Source organism: Caretta caretta, chromosome 17 (genome assembly GCF_965140235.1).
Source record: "Caretta caretta isolate rCarCar2 chromosome 17, rCarCar1.hap1, whole genome shotgun sequence".
Classification (NCBI taxonomy): Eukaryota; Metazoa; Chordata; order Testudines; family Cheloniidae; genus Caretta; species Caretta caretta.
The window spans coordinates 719,575-739,402 of record NC_134222.1 but is presented as its reverse complement, the minus strand read 5'-3'; the positions used below and the strand labels follow the sequence as shown (position 1 = coordinate 739,402).

Genomic DNA, 19,828 nt, shown 5'->3' with positions numbered 1-19,828 from the left:
TCTGCTGACTGAAAAGCCCAGTAGCATAATTACTGTTTTCTGTACTAGCTCACTGTCTGTACAAATCTCAAAGCCTGGTTAGCTTTAGACTGCTGTGTAAACGTCAATAAAAATCCCAAAAGTGCCAGATCATCAGCATTCGCAGGCAGAGAAATGGTAAAAAAAAATCATTGCATTTCCGTTGCTGCCAACATCAGGCAGAGAAATCTCCATTCCTCAGTCTAACCTTAGAGTCTGAAAAAAAGGTAATGTCTCCCCCAAGTGAACACTTATTATGAAGCTAATTAATTGCTTTCCAGTAATGAGAAATCTTCAGTTCAAAGAAAGCAGATTCACAACACAGGAACAAAAAGCTTTGTTGTTTATTGTTATTGTTTATTGAAACAGAGTTTTAACATGAAGTGGCCCCCATTTAAAAACTTCTTTCTGATTAACACTTTTACAAACAAAACCAAAGAAATTAAACACCAACAAAACAAATATGTATAAGGCAAGAAGTATGTGAAGTGAAAACTAAAGCAATGCTTTGTAGTTGCCTAGATTTCCCTGGGGGACAGAGAGTCAATGCTTATCAGCTTCTCCCAGAAGAGACCATTTTGATTAATATCAGACCCATCTGACTCAGTCTGATAAACCCTGAAGGAAGGATATTCTTCAGATATGAGAGATGTGTCTTTGATTAATAATTCTACCATATTGCCATTCCAAGCATTAACAACTGCCTGGCACCTGTGGAAAGAGAAAGCCTTTGAATTCTGCGGAAGGAGGACTGACTCGTGCTAATAGGCCCTTTCTTTCTCCTTAGTCCACGTCAGAAAGCTGTATGACAGTCTCTCCCTCCCCCTCACCCCCTTCAGAAAAAGTCAAAAGTGTCAAGGGTGTCACCAGTCTCGTCTAGTAAAAAAAAAAAAAGAAAAGAAAAAAATCTGTCTGTAATTTAGCTTTAAATCTCTGAAGAGAGCAAAGTTACTTTAGCAAAGGCATACAAAATGTCTGAAGAATGAAATCTTAACACAGGTTGCAGGCCTGCCGGAGCAACTAGTATCAGTTTGTCTCGTGATTCCTCTTTAGCTCTGCCATAGTTTAATTGACCAAGATAGAGCACTCAGGAGGCCTTGGTTTATTATGGACTTTCTTTTAACTTACCACTGGGATATCTGCACACAGGATTCCATGAAAACACTTTCCCACTATAAAGGGCTACCATGCACTGTATAACTAATGCCAAATTGTCACATGGGGTGGGAAGAAATCAATTTAACTTCAGCTCTTTAGTTATTCTGTGTGGAAGTTCTAGTTTCAGCTCAATCAACACCATCCTTCTCAACCTAGCTGTACTGCGTTTTTTCTGATGTTCATGATCAGCCTCTTGCTGTATTCTTTGTGGTTCACAGGCTTCACATCCAGTACTGTAGCCTTAATACGAGATTCATCCTGTGAAAGAGAAAAGTGGTATGTAAGAGGGAAAGCTGGGGCTCAGTGCTCCAGACACATGAGTTCTAATCTCCCTTTGCTCAAAAGTAGCTTCATTACTCTTGGGTGTCAAGTTTACTCAGCAGTGTGAAGTTCTGGCTTCCAGAGCTAATAGTTCCAGTGAAAACAAAGTGAAAAGCTAGATTTTGCTGAGTAAGAAGAAAAGCAGTGTCACAAAATGATGCTAATTCTTCTCTCATTCCATGCAGTGAACAGTGGCCATCCTAACTAAAACCTCTGGAAGCTCTTTCCCCTCCCCCACTCCATAGCATAAAAGAAAGCAGGTTCCTGTCAATCTAGTCTAAATATAGCAGAGCTACATGTCCCCATCCACCTGGTGGGAGTACTCACATTGTAAGTCTCCAACTTGACTCTGATCCTGAACTCGTATGAGCTGAAGTTGGCATTTTGGAACACTTCCTCAAATGCCTGCTCATTCTGTGAGGAGTACAAAGACAGAGACGTGAGACGACGACAATCCAAGCATCCAGCTGCACCACAGTGTCTCAGAAAAGCTCAGCCATTGTAAAGTTTGAGGGAATTTGTTAAAATATAGATTAGCTGGGTCAATGGAAGTGTGTGGGCATAGTAAAATCTAGTTTGGAGGACTGTTCTTCCAACAAATTGTTTAGTTTCCACAGTTGTAGTTTAAATTAAATTTTAAAAAAGATGAAGTTTCCAGTCCATGCTGAAGACTCTTGATTGGCCATGTGAAACAACGCACAGTTGTGTTCAGTTTGCAGAGAACTAAACTGAGATCACCAACAGCTGTGAAGTCCCCCATGCTTCTGAACTGGGGTTAATTCTGATGCTTAATTATAGTCACTGAAATGTCAAGATGGTTAGCCATTTTACTGCCAACAGTCTTATCAGACTTATTCAGCTTCTGTGCTTATCTAGTGAAGCTGCATGTGTATCCTGGCATCCTGACACATATTCATTGGAAAGGATACCACACAAGAAAAGGGGGGGGGGGGGGGGAGGGTTGTGATTTTTTTCTTTTTGCTAGCCATACAATGATTGTCCAAGTTGCACAGAAAAGCACTCAAAAGTCAGGAAAAGTTAAGGTTACACATGCAATTGTACCATCTATCATGTGTCTATTATACCACCACAGACTGCTTACATGACCACATACCATTTCTCAAGTACAATACACTATTTTTTTTAATAAAGCTTTACATTTTAAAAACTGTACAGACATTCCACTAGATCTCACAGCCCCTGAGTGATACAGGCAAATAAATACTGCTTTAATGTCTCCATTATAGAGTTGGGAAAGTGACTTATCCAAAGTCAAGGAGCAGATAACTGTCAGACCCAGAAATTGAATCCAGATCTTTTGTTTGTTTGTTTTATGTTTTTGTAATTGGGAAAGTATTTTCCCCAATTCTCCTCTGACTCAGAACTGGCTAAACCATTTTTGTTCAGAATCAGGCAGAGACTAATCATGTCTGAAAGATGAGAGAGTTTCATTAAGTTAGGGATGTAAAATGAAAATTTATACAAACATAACTATGGTCATGACCAGCATCACACCTCAGTGGCGGACAGCTTAGCCACTTGCTACTATCCTTTCAAAACAAAGTCAGATTAAGTTATATAGCTAGCTGACTGCTAAAAATGTCATCCTGTGCAACAGAGTTCCTCTAAGGCTTTAGGTCCAGCAACATTTAATACATTTCAGTTTAATAAGCCAAGTATTTCTGAATGACCTGCTTCATGTCTGATATGAGCTTTGACACCAAAAGATCATTTTCAAGAGAAAAAGCTAGAAAAAGTTTTTTGGGTTTTTTTTGGGGGGGTGGGGGGAGAGGGGTTTGGAGAGGGGAGGGAGATTGTGGTAGAGGAGAGGTATGTATACATAAAGAGAAGAAAAGACTCATTTTCATTAAAGCTTAAGTGGTTTATTATCAAACTATTCTAATCTGATGAGACAGATGTCTAACACATCTCTGCACACACTATTTAAAAAGCCATAATTTTTGTAAGGCCACAAAACTGAATTCTACTAAGCAGCACCAGTAAAATTAGCCTCAGAATTGAGTTGATAGGAAATTACGCTAGTGTGAACAAGAAAGTTGGAAGCCATGGGTAAAATCAAATTCCTGCTAAATGTAGCAGGAATCTCTCAGATACTCCTTGTATACTCATTTCAATAAACAAAGTTCCAATTTTGCAATGAGAGCCACATGAGTGGAACCCTAGGCCCCTGCAAATCCCCGCTAAATTCAATGGTGTTGTGTGTGCATACAGGGGTCTGTCCATACAGAACTCACGGCAGGATCCAAATCTACACTCTTCAAGGGTCCTTTAGAGTTAGTGAATTGTCACAGAAGCCTAACTACAGGCTCAGAAAGGACAAGAGACCTGTTTGAGGGTAGCGCCACTATGCTACAGCTGCCACTGGCAGCTTCTAAAATCCCAAGTGACAAAACACATGGAAACAGAATCCTGTATACTCTCGACATTTACTTTATTGTTTTTTTAAAAAGGAACAAGCTAGTTGACTCACCTTTTCTTTCAGTTCTCCCAAGAAAGCAGCATTTTGCCCAAGAATGACCTCTGCTGACTCCTGAAAACAAGTCACCCACTGATTCTCCTGACAGTCTGCAATGTTCACCTAAAAAGAGTCCACAGCCATTTAATCCAATTGCCTCCCACTGAAGAAAACTAAAGAACAAAAGTTTTATTTTACAGCTGGGGAGCGCTTTAAACTTTAAATGTGACTGTTGCAGCCTCAAGCTCCCTGCCTTTTGTAACTATTTGAACTCACTGGTGGATAAAGTGCAACAAATCTTTTTCATAGCAGTACAGACTGTCTAGCAACATGCTTCAACCAGAGTCAAAAGGAGAGGCCAACAAGCTGATAATTTAAGCATATGGGGGAAATGGCCGCCTGCTGCCACCCCCCGAAGTGCGCGTGTAAGTGACGGCAGAACACAGGCCATCAGCCCCAGTGCAACACGGCAAGGAATGAAGGTAGCTGCAAGCAGCACTACACCTTTTTCTTCACGCCAGAGAACAGGAGCAGCAGCTGCATGCAGACTGACAGCCACACCGCACTCAGGCAGGAAGGGTTGCTGTGCAGAAGCCTGGTGTACAGATCACATTTGGAAACTGGGACTTGATGCACAGGCTATGACAAACTTCAAAGATTTTGTTTAAGTGTCAGATGCACAGTGCTTTCAACAGAACGGCAGGGGTCTTCACTAACTCAGATGCCAACACACGCGTAGGAATGGACATGGGAGGAGCTTTATCTTAGCCTGCAATCTCTATCACCACAATCAGTTTAAGAAACCAATTTGTGTCCTAATTTAATCTTAACGTCTTCATCTCAAACCATATTGCATCCAGGTATTTCAGCAAAACAGCATGCAAAAAAAATCACACTACCTTGAGACTCCCACAATACCAAGCAATAATGTGGTACAAGTTAAAGACCAAGCAAAATCCTCAAGTGAATTCTCTGTCTTCTGTGAAAAACAGGTTTCAGAGTACTAGCCGTGTTAGTCTGTATCAGCAGAAAGAACAAGGAGTAACCCTAATCCTATGCTGCCAGATTGTGCCACACACTCTCAAAGAAACTGCGGAACCACTTGATCAACATCCTACACAGCAAACAGGGAAAGATTAAGAATGAGCTCTCAAAACTAGATTCATAAAAAACCAACCTTCCATACAAACTTCCTTGTGGCTGGACTTTACAAAAACTAGACAAGCCATTTACAACACACACTTGTCTTTTCCTTTGTAGAGAAGCAACTAAACTACTAAATGCCACAAGGGGCCACAACAGTGGTTCCGTTAACCCACCCAACAATATTGTTAATCTATCCAGCTATACACTGAGCCCAGCAGAAGAATCTGTCCTATCTTGGGGCTTCTCCTTCTGCGCCTCCACCCCCACGAATATGATACAGTTCTGTGGTGACCTAGAATCCTACTTTCGACGTCTCCGACTCAAGGAATATTTCCAACACACTTCTGAACAGCATACTATCCCACAGAAACCTTCCTACCAACAATACAAAAAGAAGGATTCTGCGTGGACTCCTCCTGAAGGTCGAAACAACAGACTGGACTTCTACATAGAGTGCTTCTGCCAATGTACACGGGCTGAAATTGTGGAAATGCAGCATCACTTGCCCCATAACCTCAGCCATGCAGAACACAATGCCATCCACAGCCTCAGAAACAACTCTGACATCATAATAAAAAAGGGTGACAAAGGAGGTGCTGTCGTCATCATGACTAGGTCAGAATATGAACGAGAGGCTGCTAGGCAGCTCTCTAATACCACATTCTACAGGCCATTACCCTCTGATCCCACTGAGGGTTACCAAAAGAAACTACACCATCTGCTCAAGAAACTCCCTGAAAAAACACAAGAACAAATCAGCACAGACACACCCCTAGAATCCCGACCAGGGGTATTCTATCTGCTACCCAAGATCTATAAACCTGGAAATCCTGGACGCCTCATCATCTCAGACATTGGCACCCTGACAACAGGATTGTCTGGCTATGTAGACTCTCTCCTCAAGCCCTATGCTACCAGCACTCCTAGCTATCTTCAAGACACTACTGACTTCCTGAGGCAACTACAATCCATTGGTGATCTTCCAGAAACCACCATCCTAGCCACTATGGATGTAGAAGCCCTCCACACCAACATTCCACACAAAGATGGACTACAAGCCATCAGGAACAGTATCCCTGATAATGTCATGGCAAACCTGGTGGCTGAACTACTATTTCACATTTGGGGACAATGTATACCTTCAAATCAGCGGCACTGCTATGGGTACCCACATGGCCCCACAGTATGCCAACATTTTTATGGCTGACTTAGAACAACGCTTCCTCAGCTCTCGTCCCCTAACTCCCCTACTCTACTTGCGCTACATTGATGACATCTTCATCATCTGGACCCATGGAAAAGAAGCCCTTGAGGAATTCCACCATGATTTCAACAATTTCCATCCCACCATCAACCTCAGCCTGGACCAGTCCAAACAAGAGATCCATTTCCTGGACACTACAGTGCTAATAAGCGATGGTCACATAAACACCACCCTACGCCGGAAACCTACTGACCACTATACTTACCTACATGCCTCCAGCTTTCATCCAGACCACACCACACGATCCATTGTCTACAGCCAAGCTCTACGATACAACCGCATTTGCTCCAACCCCTCAGACAGAGACGAACACCTACAAGATCTCTATCAAGCATTCTTACAACTACAATACCCGCTTGCTGAAGTGAAGAAACAGACTGATAGAGCCAGAAGAGTATCCAGAAGTCACCTACTACAGGACAGACCCAACAAAAAAAGTAACAGAACGCCACTAGCTGTCACTTTCAGCCCCCAACTAAAACCTCTCCAGCTCATCATCAAGGATCTACAACTTATCCTGAAGGACGATCCCTCACTTTTCCAGATCTTGGGAGACAGGCCAGTCCTCGCTTACAGACAGCCCCCCAAACCTGAGGCAAATACTCACCAGCAACCACATACCACACAACAAAACACTAACCCAGGAATCTATCCTTGCAACAAAGCCCGTTGCCAACTCTGTCCACGTATCTATTCAAGGGACACCATCACAGGACCTAATTACATCAGCTACTCTATCAGAGGCTCATTCACCTGCACATCTACCAATGTGATATATGCCATCATGTGCCAGCAATGCCCCTCTGCCATGTACACTGGCCAAACCGGACAATCTCAACACAAAAGAATAAATGGACACAAATCAGACGTCAAGAATTATAACATTCAAAAACCAGTCGGAGAACACTTCAACCTCCCTGGACACTCAATTACAGATCTAAAAGTCGCAGTTATTCAACAAAAAAAACTTCAAAAAACAGACTCCAATGAGAAACAGTAGAACTGGAATTAATCTGCAAACTGGACACCATTAAATTAGGCTTGAATAAAGACTGGGAGTGGATGAGTCATTACACTAACTAAAAAAATATTTCTCCATGCTAATTTCCTCCCCTACTGTTACTCACACCTTCTTGTCAACTGTTTGAAATGGGCCATCCTGATTATCACTACAAAAGGTTTTTTTTGCTTTTTTCCTGCTGATAATAGTTCACCTTAATCGATTGGTCTTGTTAAGAGTTGGTATGGCAACCCCCATTTTTTCATGTTGTGTGTGTGTGTGTCTTCCTATTGTATTTTCCACTGCATGCATCTGATGAAGTGGACTTTCGCCCATGAAAGCTTATGCTCAAATAAATTTGTTAGTCTCTAAGGTGCCACAAGTACTCCTCATTCTTTCTGTGAAAAAAGGAGATTCAAGTGGTGTGAAATTCATAAGTACACCTCCCACATCCCCCCACACTCCACAGCAGAAATACTAATTCATAGGGTAGTTTGTACATTTTTAGATTTTCTAATAAGAGGAGTATTTCTGTTTAGAAGTACTGTTTCATTTAGTCTTTGTGTTATCCAAAGTGAAATTGCAGCAATAAATCCACTCCCAAGCAGACCCCCCAGCACAGCAATTCTAAAGGTAGGCACAACCCACTATTTTTCAAGCATTTTATAAACGTAAAGGCTAAAAAGAATCTCCATGTGAGTGGTGCAAGCAGGTGTCACAATAACAATTCTCAGGCACACTATCCTGAAGCGGGTTCCATTAATGCATGAGAGGCAGAACATTGCCTACAAAAGAATGAACTAAATATAGGTATCAGCTGTGAAAGTGCTATTACTACTCTTCAGAAATGCCATTTTACATTAGTTTATCTTCATCACTGAAGGGATGTGGGCCATAAAGTTTTGCACTGCATGCCATGTTTGCAAACCAGAATCAACTGGGTTAGCCTGAAACTTTTTGGAATAAAGAAAAGCTTTTAATTGAAGCAGAAGGAAACAAACTGCTAATCAGATCAATGAAACACTCCTTACCTGCTTGGTTAAAGCACACAAGCTGCTTAATGCTCATTTATCCACAGGATCCATACACGTTGGACCACTCTACTCTGCTGCCCCATTCTCTCAGACAAAGCATATAATTATGTTTATACTAGGCATGTGGTCAACGAGCAACACTATTTCACCTAATCCTTTTACTTACCGAGAGTATCATGCGATACTTGAAGTTGGGGAACTCGCGATCGCATTTCTCACAGCGATACAGTCCATTTTGTTGGTCTATCACTTTTTTATTGCAGTCCTGAGAGGGACATGCCTGATACATGCAATTCTCTTTGCGCAGGAATACCACTGTGCCCACGCAGCTAAAATAATCTGCCTGAGAGAATGAGAGAGCAACATTACCCACAAAACACTGGGATTTTTTTCTGAATCTGAGTTCTAAATGAATTGGAAAACATGAAAGGCCATAGCTGGATTTTTATGACTAACAGACCTCAAATTTGTGGGTCATTGGGACTTGCAACTCAAATCTGCTGCTGCCACTGCTCTTGGATTCCATTAAGTTAAATGAAGTCCCTAAATCTTCATTGAACCATGTTCACAATCCCTACTTTATTAGAATAAGCACATTTGCTTTCCCATTGTCTCTAGTCAAGACTGGAGATTCATGTTCTGTTGTTCATTCACAACAACAAAATTTCATACTTTCCCCATTCTTCTTCAGAGAGTAAAATTAAAAAGGCAGAGGATCTATATACAATAGAGTGTGCTGCAAACTAACATTCAGTAAAACCACAGCCTGCAGAACAAAAGAACACAGGAACTGCCATGCCAATGGTCCATCAAGTCCAGTCTGTCTGACAGTGGCCAGCACCAGATGCTTCAGAGGAAGACAAACTCCATAATGGACAATTATGAAATAACCTGCCTATATGAAAAGTCTCTTCCTACCCTTTAGATGCTGGTAGGTTTATACCGTGAAGCTTTAGCATTGAAATTTCAAAAACAAAAGGTAGTGTGATCTCATGAACAGAGCACTGAACTGGGACTCAGACGTGGGTTCTAACCCCAAAAAGAACTAGATAAATTCATGGAGGATAGGTCCATCAATGGTAATTAGCCAGGATGGGCAGGGATGGTGTCCCTAGCCCCTGTTGCCAGAAGGTGGTAATGGGCAACAGGGGATGGATCACTTGTTGATTACCTGTTCTGTTCATTCCCTCTGGGGCACCTGGCATTGGCCACTGTAAGAAGACAGGATACTGGGCTAGATAAGACTATTGGTCTGACCCAGTATGGCGTTATGATGTTCTTATGTAACTCTTCCACTTACCTGCTGTGTGACCTTGGGGAAGTCACTTCACCTCTCTATACCCGTTTCTCCTCCCACAATTAGTCTTGTCTATTAAGATTGAAAGCTTATTTGGTCATAGAGTCTTTTTTTTTTTTTTTTTTTTAAAACAGGGCCCAGAACTCTGTTGGGGATTCTAGCTGCTATTATAATATGAAAAATAAATAAAGTGATGCCATGAACTTCAGGATCTGATTAACCTCTGTTCAAACTCAGTAAGATCAAAAGTTCTAACAGTCTCCAAAGGTAACAGTCTCCCTCAAGAACTGGTAACTTCAAACACCACACCTGGGTAAAACCTAACTTATTTTCTATGCAGCATACATAGTTTGCATTTAATAGCCCTATTTTACCTTATCTCCTTGTCCCAAATTTTCAGATTTAGCTTCATGCAAAGTTTTCCAGTTGGTATTTCCCCCAATTGTTGGTCCACCTCTCAGATCAGAGATTGAGGTACATTCCAAAAGCTGCCCTTCAGAGTCAAACCTGAAAGCACAGAGATTCTTCCAGTTTTGGAATGCAAACCAGCCAGACTTATCCAAAATCTTATATTTAGTTTTACATACTTAATGCAAGAGGGAGTTTATCAGAGACCTGCACAGGAAACAATTACTGTACCATGTGCATATTACACAAATAGCATTTCAGGATAAATTAATCCGGTTTTAATTAGCATAGTATTTTATAATCTCAAAAGTGGACAAATTCTGCTTTACGTGTCCATAGCTTTGATGCCAGCTAGTGGCCAAACCAGGAATTGCATGCATTTTAGATTTCAGAGGAACAGCCGTGTTAGTCTGTATTCGCAAAAAGAAAAGGAGTACTTGTGGCACCTTAGAGACTAACCAATTTATTTGAGCATGAGCTTTCGTGAGCTACAGCTCACTTCATCAGATGTTTACCGTGGAAACAGTTTCCACGGTAAACATCTGATGAAGTGAGCTGTAGCTCACGAAAGCTCATGCATTTTAGAAGCAGCCAGATATTTGCATAATTAGAATTAAATTGCATGCTGCCATTATCTTTCCTGCAGCTTTGAGAGAAAAGCAAATAGTGTTTAATAGATCATATTTCTTTAGTTAAAATAAGTAAATATGTCTGTCAGTGAAACTGGTGCTACAAGCCCTGCTCAGGTGATGTTGTGATTTCAACTTAGTGGCAAATTTATTTCAGCAGAAAGCTCATTTCAGTTGTGTCAAACCTCCCAGAGACCACTGTCCACAAAAGCGTAGCCTCTTGCATCAATACAGCCATGACCATTAATTGAATTACAGCACATCTGATTTGGCTAGCAGAAGCTCTCTCAAAAACCCACTAGTTGTATATCCATCACAAAGAAATAACAGAAGTCCACAGGAGCAGTAATGACCATTATAGGTAAGACTGCATAAGCTTTTGATTCTAATCCCATTTTCAGCCACTCACTTTGAAGCAGAAGTTTCTAATATTCAGTCTTTGCACAAAGGGGATTTTCTTCTGGAAATTTTGGGTAATAACAGTTCAACTATTTTTGAGAAGAATGGAACACCACTTAACTATTGTAATAAATTCTTGCAACATTCTTCTGCACAGCTCTAAAGCCCAAATGGTTAGGGAGTGGAAGTTGAAACCTGGCACAAAGACAGACCTCACGGAGAAGTGCTTTTGAGGGTTCTGATAAAAACTGGTTTGGATTTGCCAAGTTATAACCTGCTGGAAAAAAACAGTTACCTACCTTTTGTAACTATTTTTCTTCGAGAGGTGTTGCTCATGTCCATTCCATTCTAGGTGTGTGTGCACACGCCCACGTGTTCGGTTGGAGAAGATTTTTGGCTTAGCGGTATCTGTAGAGTCGGCAGTGGCGCTCCCTTCGGTGCTATGCTCACGCACCGGTATATCACGCGTCACCAACCCTATGCCCTCTTGGTTCCTTCTTGCAGGCAACTCCAACAGAGGGGCAGGAGGGTGGGTAATGGAATGGACATGAGCAACATCTCGAAGAACAACAGTTGCAAAAGGTAGGTAACCGTTTTTTTCTTTTTTGAGTGCTTGCTCATGTTCTTTCCGTTCTAGGTGACTCACATGCAGTGCCAGTGGAGGTGGGCTCGGCGTTCACAGTTTTGCAGCTAGCAGAACTGTCCTGCCGAAGCCAGCATCGTCCCAGGGACATAAACTTGTGGACAGATGACCAGGTAGCAGCTCTACAGATCTCTTGGATCGGCACCTGAGCCAAGAAGGCCACTGACGATGCTTGCGCTGTAGTCAAGTGCGCTTTGACTATCGCCAGCGGAGGCACACTCGCATGCTCATAGCTATATCAGATGCACGCTGTGATCCAGGACGAAATCCTCTGAGCAGACACTGGGTGACCTTTCATCCTGTCTGCCACAGCAATGAACAGTTGCGTTGATTTACAGAAAGGCTGTGTCCTGCCGATATAGAAGGCCAGCACCCGCCAGATCTCCAGGCCTGTAACCTGCGCTCCTCTTTGGAATTATGGGGCTTCGAAAAGAAGACCAGTTAGAAAATGTCCTGGCTGGTATGAAACTGGAAGACTACCTTGGGCAAGAACACCGGGTGCAGCTGCAACTGAACCTCATCCTTGTAGAACCCCATATAGGGTTCTTCTGACGCAAGTGCCCTGAGCTCACACATTCTGTGAGCGGACGTAATAGCCATCAGGAACTCCTTCTTCCAGGAGAGAAGGAGAAGAGAGCAGGAAGCCAGAGATTCAAATAGAGGGCCCATGAGCCTCGACAACATGAGATTCAAATCCCAGAGAAAAAACAACTAGGAGTCCTTGTGGTACCTTAGAGGCTAACAAATTTATTTGGGCATAAGCTTTCGTGGGCTAGAACCCACTTCATCAGATGCGTGGAGTGGAAAATACATTAGCAGGTATAAACCTTCACCAAGGGAAGGTCATGCCTGACTAATCTAATCGCCTTTTATGATGAGATTACTGGTTCTGTGGATGAAGGGAAAGCAGTGGATGTATTGTTTCTTGACTTTAGCAAAGCTTTTGACACGGTCTCCCACAGTATTCTTGTCAGCAAGTTAAGGAAGTATGGGCTGGATGAATGTACAATAAGGTGGGTAGAAAGTTGGCTAGATTGTCGGGCTCAACGGGTAGTGATCAATGGCTCCATGTCTAGTTGGCAGCCGGTATCAAGTGGAGTGCCCCAAGGGTCGGTCCTGGGGCCGGTTTTGTTCAATATCTTCATAAATGATCTGGAGGATGGTGTGGATTGCACTCTCAGCAAATTTGCGGATGATACTAAACTGGGAGGAGTGGTAGATACGCTGGAGGGGAGGGATAGGATACAGAAGGACCTAGACAAATTGGAGGATTGGGCCAAAAGAAATCTGATGAGGTTCAATAAGGATAAGTGCAGGGTCCTGCACTTAGGACGGAAGAACCCAATGCACAGCTACAGACTAGGGACCGAATGGCTAGGCAGCAGTTCTGCGGAAAAGGACCTAGGGGTGACAGTGGACGAGAAGCTGGATATGAGTCAGCAGTGTGCCCTTGTTGCCAAGAAGGCCAATGGCATTTTGGGATGTATAAGTAGGGGCATAGCGAGCAGATCGAGGGACGTGATCGTTCCCCTCTATTTGACATTGGTGAGGCCTCATCTGGAGTACTGTGTCCAGTTTTGGGCCCCACACTACAAGAAGGATGTGGATAAATTGGAGAGAGTCCAGCGAAGGGCAACAAAAATGATTAGGGGTCTGGAACACATGACTTATGAGGAGAGGCTGAGGGAGCTGGGATTGTTTAGCCTGCAGAAGAGAAGAATGAGGGGGGATTTGATAGCTGCTTTCAACTACCTGAAAGGGGGTTCCAAAGAGGATGGCTCTAGACTGTTCTCAATGGTAGCAGATGACAGAACGAGGAGTAATGGTCTCAAGTTGCAGTGGGGGAGGTTTAGATTGGATATTAGGAAAAACTTTTTCACTAAGAGGGTGGTGAAACACTGGAATGCGTTACCTAGGGAGGTGGTAGAATCTCCTTCCTTAGAGGTTTTTAAGGTCAGGCTTGACAAAGCCCTGGCTGGGATGATTTAACTGGGAATTGGTCCTGCTTCGAGCAGGGGGTTGGACTAGATGACCTTCTGGGGTCCCTTCCAACCCTGATATTCTATGATTCTATGATTCTATGAAATACACAGCACATGAAAAGATGGGAGTTGCCTTACCAAATGAGAGGTCAGTCTAACGAGACAATTCAATTAACAGTATGACACACCAAGGGAGGAAAAGTCACTTTTGTAGTGGTAATGAGAGTGGCCCATTTCAAAGAGTTGACAAGAAGGTGTGAGTAACAGTAGGGGGAACTTAGTATAGGGGGAAAATTAGGTTTTGTAATGACCCAACCACTCCCAGTCTTTATTCAGGCCTAATTTGATGGTGTACAGTTTGCAAATTACGTTGGAGTCTGTTTTTGAAGTTTTTTTGTTGAAGAATTGCCTCTTTTAGGTCTGTTATTGCGTGACCAGGGAGAACGAAGTGTTCTCCTACTGGTTTTTGAATGTTATGAATTCCTGATGTCAGATTTGTCTCCATTTATTCTTTTGTGTAGAGACTGTCTGGTTTGGCCAATGTACATGGCAGAGGGGCATTGCTGGCACACGATGGCATATAAGGGACCAGATCCCGGATATGCGGATAAAGACTCTCCAGACTTTCCAGGAGTTAGGCCGTCATGCCGTGAGCGAAGATCAACCTGCCTTGGAACGGAGGATGGAAAGCCGAAATAGCAGCCAGGTGGACCCTGACAACAGGACAAGCCTTAGAGCTTGAGGTGTGGGAGATAGTCCAGGATCACCTGCAGGGAGGCCTGCTGGACTCAGACATGCTGATCTGAGGCCCAGCATGTAAACCTTTCCCACTTTGCCCGATAGGTCACACTGGTGGAGGGCTTTCTGCTACCCAGCAAGACCTCTCGCACTCGGGTCAAGCATTCCCGCTCATCCGCATATAACCATGCAGCAGCCATGTTGTCAAGCGCAGCACCTCCAGGTTCGTGTGCAGGAGACTGCTGTGATTCTGAGACAGCAGGTCCGGCCAGAGAGGGAGTCGCAGCAGCTCGGCTACCGAAAGGTCTAGCAGCATGCTGCACCAGTACTGGTGAGGCCACTCGGGGGCTATCAGGATAACCCTCGCCCTGTCCCACTTGATTCTCAGAAGGACTCTGGATCAATGGCACTGGCAGGAAGGCATACATCAGGGCCCCTGACCACAGAATTAGGAAAGCATCTGACAGCAAACCCCTGTCCATCCCCTGGAGCAAACAGAACATGTGGCATTTCCTGTTCCGGTGGGACGCAAACAAATCCACCTGGCAAGACGAGAGGTCCTGCTGAGGAGATCCGCTAGCATATTTTTGGTGCTGGGCAGGTGTATGGCTACCAGATGAGTGGCATGCTGCACACAGACGTGCCAAAGGTTGAGAGCTTCTTGACAGAGGGCTGATGACCTGGCTCTGCCCTATCTGTTGATGTAACACATCGCAGCAGTATTGTCCATCAGGACCTTCACCACTTTGTCCCTCAAGTGGGGCAAAGCGGCCTGGCAGGCCAGGGGAACCACTCTGAGCTCCCTGACATTGATGTAAAGGGCCAGATCATCCCGCAACCATCCGCCCTGGGTGCTCAGCTCGCCCAGCTGGGCTCCCCAGCCCAGGTCGGAAGTATCAGAGACCAGGGTCAGCGCGGGGAGGGGTCACAAAGGGGACAACCTGCAACACTGACCCGGCATCCAACCACCAGGTCAAGATCATGTCTTTTGTGGATGTAGACCAATGCCAGTCATGCTTGCAGAGGCCGGAGGTAGAGCTGGATACGACTGACCACATAGGCACAGGCACCTATGTGGCCCAACAACAGCAGGCAAGTGTGAGCCATGGTGAGCGGGCAGCTCCTCACATGGGAAATCAGGTCCGACGGTCTGAAAACGCTCCTCTGGAAGGAAGGCGCTGGCTTGCGTGGAGTTGAGAACCGCTCATATGAACTTTGTGTTGGACTGGCCTTAAGGTGGAAGGTAGATTTTCTCTCATTTATCATCAACAGGCCCAGGTCATGGCAGGTGGCATGCAAGGCTTCTCTATACTTGGTTCCGGGACCTGCCCTTGATGAGCCAGGGACGGCTAGAACTGCTTCCTCGCAGGCTGTGGCGTATGTATTCCCAGCGAGCAAAGGGTGGTCCTGGTGTCCTTCAGCCCATGTAACTTCGCATCAGTCTGGTCTGAAAAGAGACTGTTCCCATCAAATGGGAGGTCTTGGATGGAGGTCTGCATTTCCTGGGAGAGACCTACAGTCTGAAGCCAGGAGCTGCGCGACCACCTTGGCTGACGAATCTGCCACATCCCACAGCCTCTGGAGGGAGCACCTGGTGGCCGCAGTGTCCTCCTCCACCAGAGTGCCAAATTCTTGGGTCAAACCTTGTGGAAAGGACTCGAACTTACGGAGGGAGTCCCATAACTTAAAGTTGTAACAGCCCAAGGGGGCCTGATGGTTTGTCACCTGGAACTGCAAACTGTCCGTCAAATAAATTTTCTCCTAAACCGTTTAGCCTCTTTATTGTTGAGGGTCAAACTGGTATGCCCCTCCTTGTCTCTTTTGTTGGCCACAGAGACCACCAGCGAGCCGGGGAGGTACTCAACCCCCTTGGCCGGGACAAAGTACTACTTTTTGGCCCTCTTTGAGGTAGGAGGAATGAGTGTGCCAGAGACCACTGGCACTCTTAAGGACACCATCGTGCACCAGTAGCGCGACATGGGTTGGGGTGGAGCTGACAGAACGCCAAACAAGGTGTCCATCTGCTCAGCTATTTCCTCCACCTCCAGGCCCAAGTTCTTGGCCACCCAACGCAGCAGAGCCTGATTTCCCTTGAAATTGTCCAGCAGCCTTGCCCTTGAGGGACGCGCAACCGCCTCATCTGGGGACCAGGATGATGATTGCACCCCCAGGGGAGGTTCCGGAGCATCTTCCCCCACAGGGGAGGGAGGCTTGGGGTGGGCGCCGTTTCCTCTGTTTTGACCACTGGGAGTGCCCTGTGCACCAAGCCCAGTGCCGCCAGCTGCTGCTCTGAGGCAGCGGCCAATCAGTGGTGAGAAGGGGGCATCGCCACAACCAGCATTACCCATGAGCCCCAATAAGGCCACTGCACCAGCCACTGGCCACGCTGCTAAGTTGGAAATGTCGACGTAGCCTCGGGTGCCCGTTTGCCCTAGTGCAGACTAAGCAAGGGGCTGAACTGGGCTTCCATGCAAGAGAATCCCTTTCCAGTGACCACGGTGGAGCTGTTGACACTGGGTCTGCTTGCTGGCCGTTGCCGTCGGGGACTGATGCCCAAGGTGAGGTGATCGGCGCTGGAGGGCCTGGAGATGTGATGGGGAGCGTTCTCACTATGCAGGCGACTGGAACCTGTGCCTAGAGGATGATCTGTGGGGGAGGGAGCAGCGTCGGTAGTACAGAGACTGGCGTCTTGCTCTAGGCGATCCGCATTGACACAGTGGCGACCATGAACGTGGTGCCGGTGACCGAGGATGAGCCCCAGAGCATCCGGGCTGCGACTTCAGCAACCTGCAGTGCAGAGGTAGAGAGCACTGCTTCGTCTCAGGGGATTGGCGGCGCTCCACTGCCCCAAGGGGTCTTAGCAGCTGGCTTGCCCTTGTGGGGAGCCTTTGCCAGTTTGTGGGGCACATGCTGCAGTGGCGGCATGGGCAGAGGCCTGTGTGCTCTCGGCACAAGGGGTGCCTGTGAAGGAGTCAGTGCTGCCAGGGTTTTTGGTCCCATGCTGCTCCTGGGAGTCGGTGGTGGACCTTTCACGGGACTAAGAGCCCCGGCTTGGGGGGCAGTGCAAGTGCACAGCTCTGGAGTGGCCAGGTGGCCTGAAGAGGGTCCTTTGCCCAATGGCCCATGGCCCTTTTTGCTTGCTGCTGGGGAGCTATGCTCTTTATTCTTCTTTTTGGGCACCAGTGACAGGGAACAGTGCCGTGGGAGCACTGCGCGCCGAGGCAGAGATACTTGGCGAGTCTTGCTGGGGCTGCTCGGAGGCTGGAGGCAGGGCAGACTCCATGGGGAGAGCCCATAGCCAAATATCCCGCTCCTTTTGCGTGCAGGCCTGGAAGTTCTTACAAATTTGGCACTTGTCTCTAACGTGTCATTCCCCATTGCACTTGAGGCAGGTACTATGGAGGTCACTTACAGGCATAGGCCTGTTGCAGACCAGGCAGGGCTCAAATCCGGGAGACTGGGGCATGCACCGCCTGGGGCAAAGTCCCTGCTGGGACCCTAACTGCTAACTATTAACTACACTTAACTACTTAACACTAAGTGCTATAAAAAAACCTGTTTACAAGGCCTTCAGGCTCGAAGACACTAGATGAAAACCGCTAGCACTTGCAATGCAAAGAAGGGTGCACCGACGTATCACCACAGGCAGTAAGGAGGAACTGAAAGGGGACAGGGTTGGTCGCGCCTGATATACTAGTGCATGAGCGCGGCACTCAAGGGGGTGCCGCTGGCGACCCTACAGATACCGCTAAGGCACAAATCTCCAACAACCACGCACGTGGGCGCGCGCACACCTAGAAGGAATTGACATGAGCAAGCACTCGAATAACTGCACTTTGCATACAATTATCTTGCTGAGCTTATGAAGTATGCAGCTAAGGCGGCTGCAGTACCCAACATGTGCATGGCTAACTTAGTTGCACACTGAAAACTGAACTGAAATAATGAGGAAGCCTTGCCTCAACCTACGTACACTCTGAATGGGGTTGAGGGAGGCCTCAGAGAGGAACCGAGAAGTCTTGGGAAGAGGAGTCTAGAAAGCCTGGGAGTCACTGAAATGGAACCCAAGTGCATTGCATAAAAAAGCAAAAGCACTCTGTACATAGTTTTCCAAAGTAACTGGTATCAATTTAAAAGGCTCCCAAGCCCTTACTCCAATTCCCTTCCAAAGGCACATCTTCTCCAAGCTTCCCTCAGATATTAAAGTAAGCCTAAAAGCAGACAGATGGTGCCAAGTGGGAGAATCAGAGGTTGAGTTATGACCCTATCTGTCCCTCCCCTCAAGGTCAGAAGAGGCTGAGAGCAGGCGGGTGAAAGCTCATCACTTCATGCTCCAGCAACCGCAGCTAGGTGACAAGTGGCACTGATAGACTAAACCCATTTTCTGATGGAGAGAAGGACATCATGATCTTGAACTAACAAAAATCTAGAACTCCCAAAAAAGAGAATGATACTATTTAGGATTCTGATATTCCAGAGCCAGGAAACTCAAAAGCTGAAGCACTTACTGGTGTTTCTTTCTCCCATCCCTGAGAAACTGCTGTGCATTGTTACTTTAATGCAGTGTTTGTTTAGCTTTTCTTAGGGAGGAAAGTGTTTCCAGTTCGTTTGGGAGGCCATGCACTCTTCTCTGCACTGTAAGGTCTTATGACTTTCAGTAGAGTACAACGCAGACATCACACTAAACCATCACAATACATGGCTATGTTAGTGTAAAAACTAATTTTGAGAGCTCTAATTTACTGTCCAGAGGCAACCACCAATGAAATATTAATGCTGGTGAAGCATGAGAAAGAACCCAACTATCAGGAAGATCTACTAGATCATGTCATGGGCTAACTTGCTCCAAGTTATTTTTAAGCAGCCTGAAGTACAGTGCCAAATACACTATTCCCCACCATGTTGCTCAATATTAGTTATGTTTATTTAAACGTAGCAATTCCATCATGTTACAGTTTGGAGTGTTTTCTTTGTAACTTGACTCCAAAAGGCAGGGGATTGGGGGGAAGGGGAATGTTAAGCTTCTCATCCTCACCTTTTAGACCGCACACCTCTGCTCTTCCCTGTATCTTTGATCTCATGTCTTACTTTTTATCCTCTCCTCTCATCTTCCGTCATATTCATTTTCACACTTTTTTTCCCATGGTGTGCCCTCCACCAGACTCCCACCCCTTTAAAATTCCTCCTCAAACCTCACTTATTGTACAGAGCCCACAAACATGAGCCTACACTTACATTAAAACAAACAAAACATGTATCTTAAGATAGAGCCCTGTTCCACATTTCCCAATGTGTTTGATGCTCGCTGTCTACTA

The 19,828-nt window shown here is 45.4% G+C and overlaps 1 protein-coding gene across 1 annotated transcript in view; it reads right to left on the bottom strand.

Annotated features, from left to right (window-relative positions):
* Positions 1-344: 344 nt before the first annotated feature.
* The window catches only part of RPA1 (replication protein A1), a 51,583-nt gene continuing 32,099 nt past the window's right edge, over positions 345-19,828 (bottom strand). Inside the window, exons 13-17 of the mRNA XM_048824229.2 lie at positions 10,089-10,221; positions 8,584-8,760; positions 3,989-4,096; positions 1,825-1,911; positions 345-1,434 (exon numbers count right to left, since the gene is read on the bottom strand). Coding sequence (XP_048680186.1) covers positions 1,324-1,434; positions 1,825-1,911; positions 3,989-4,096; positions 8,584-8,760; positions 10,089-10,221 — 616 coding nt within the window. The 3' untranslated portion in view covers positions 345-1,323. The remainder of the gene's footprint in view (positions 1,435-1,824; positions 1,912-3,988; positions 4,097-8,583; positions 8,761-10,088; positions 10,222-19,828) is intronic.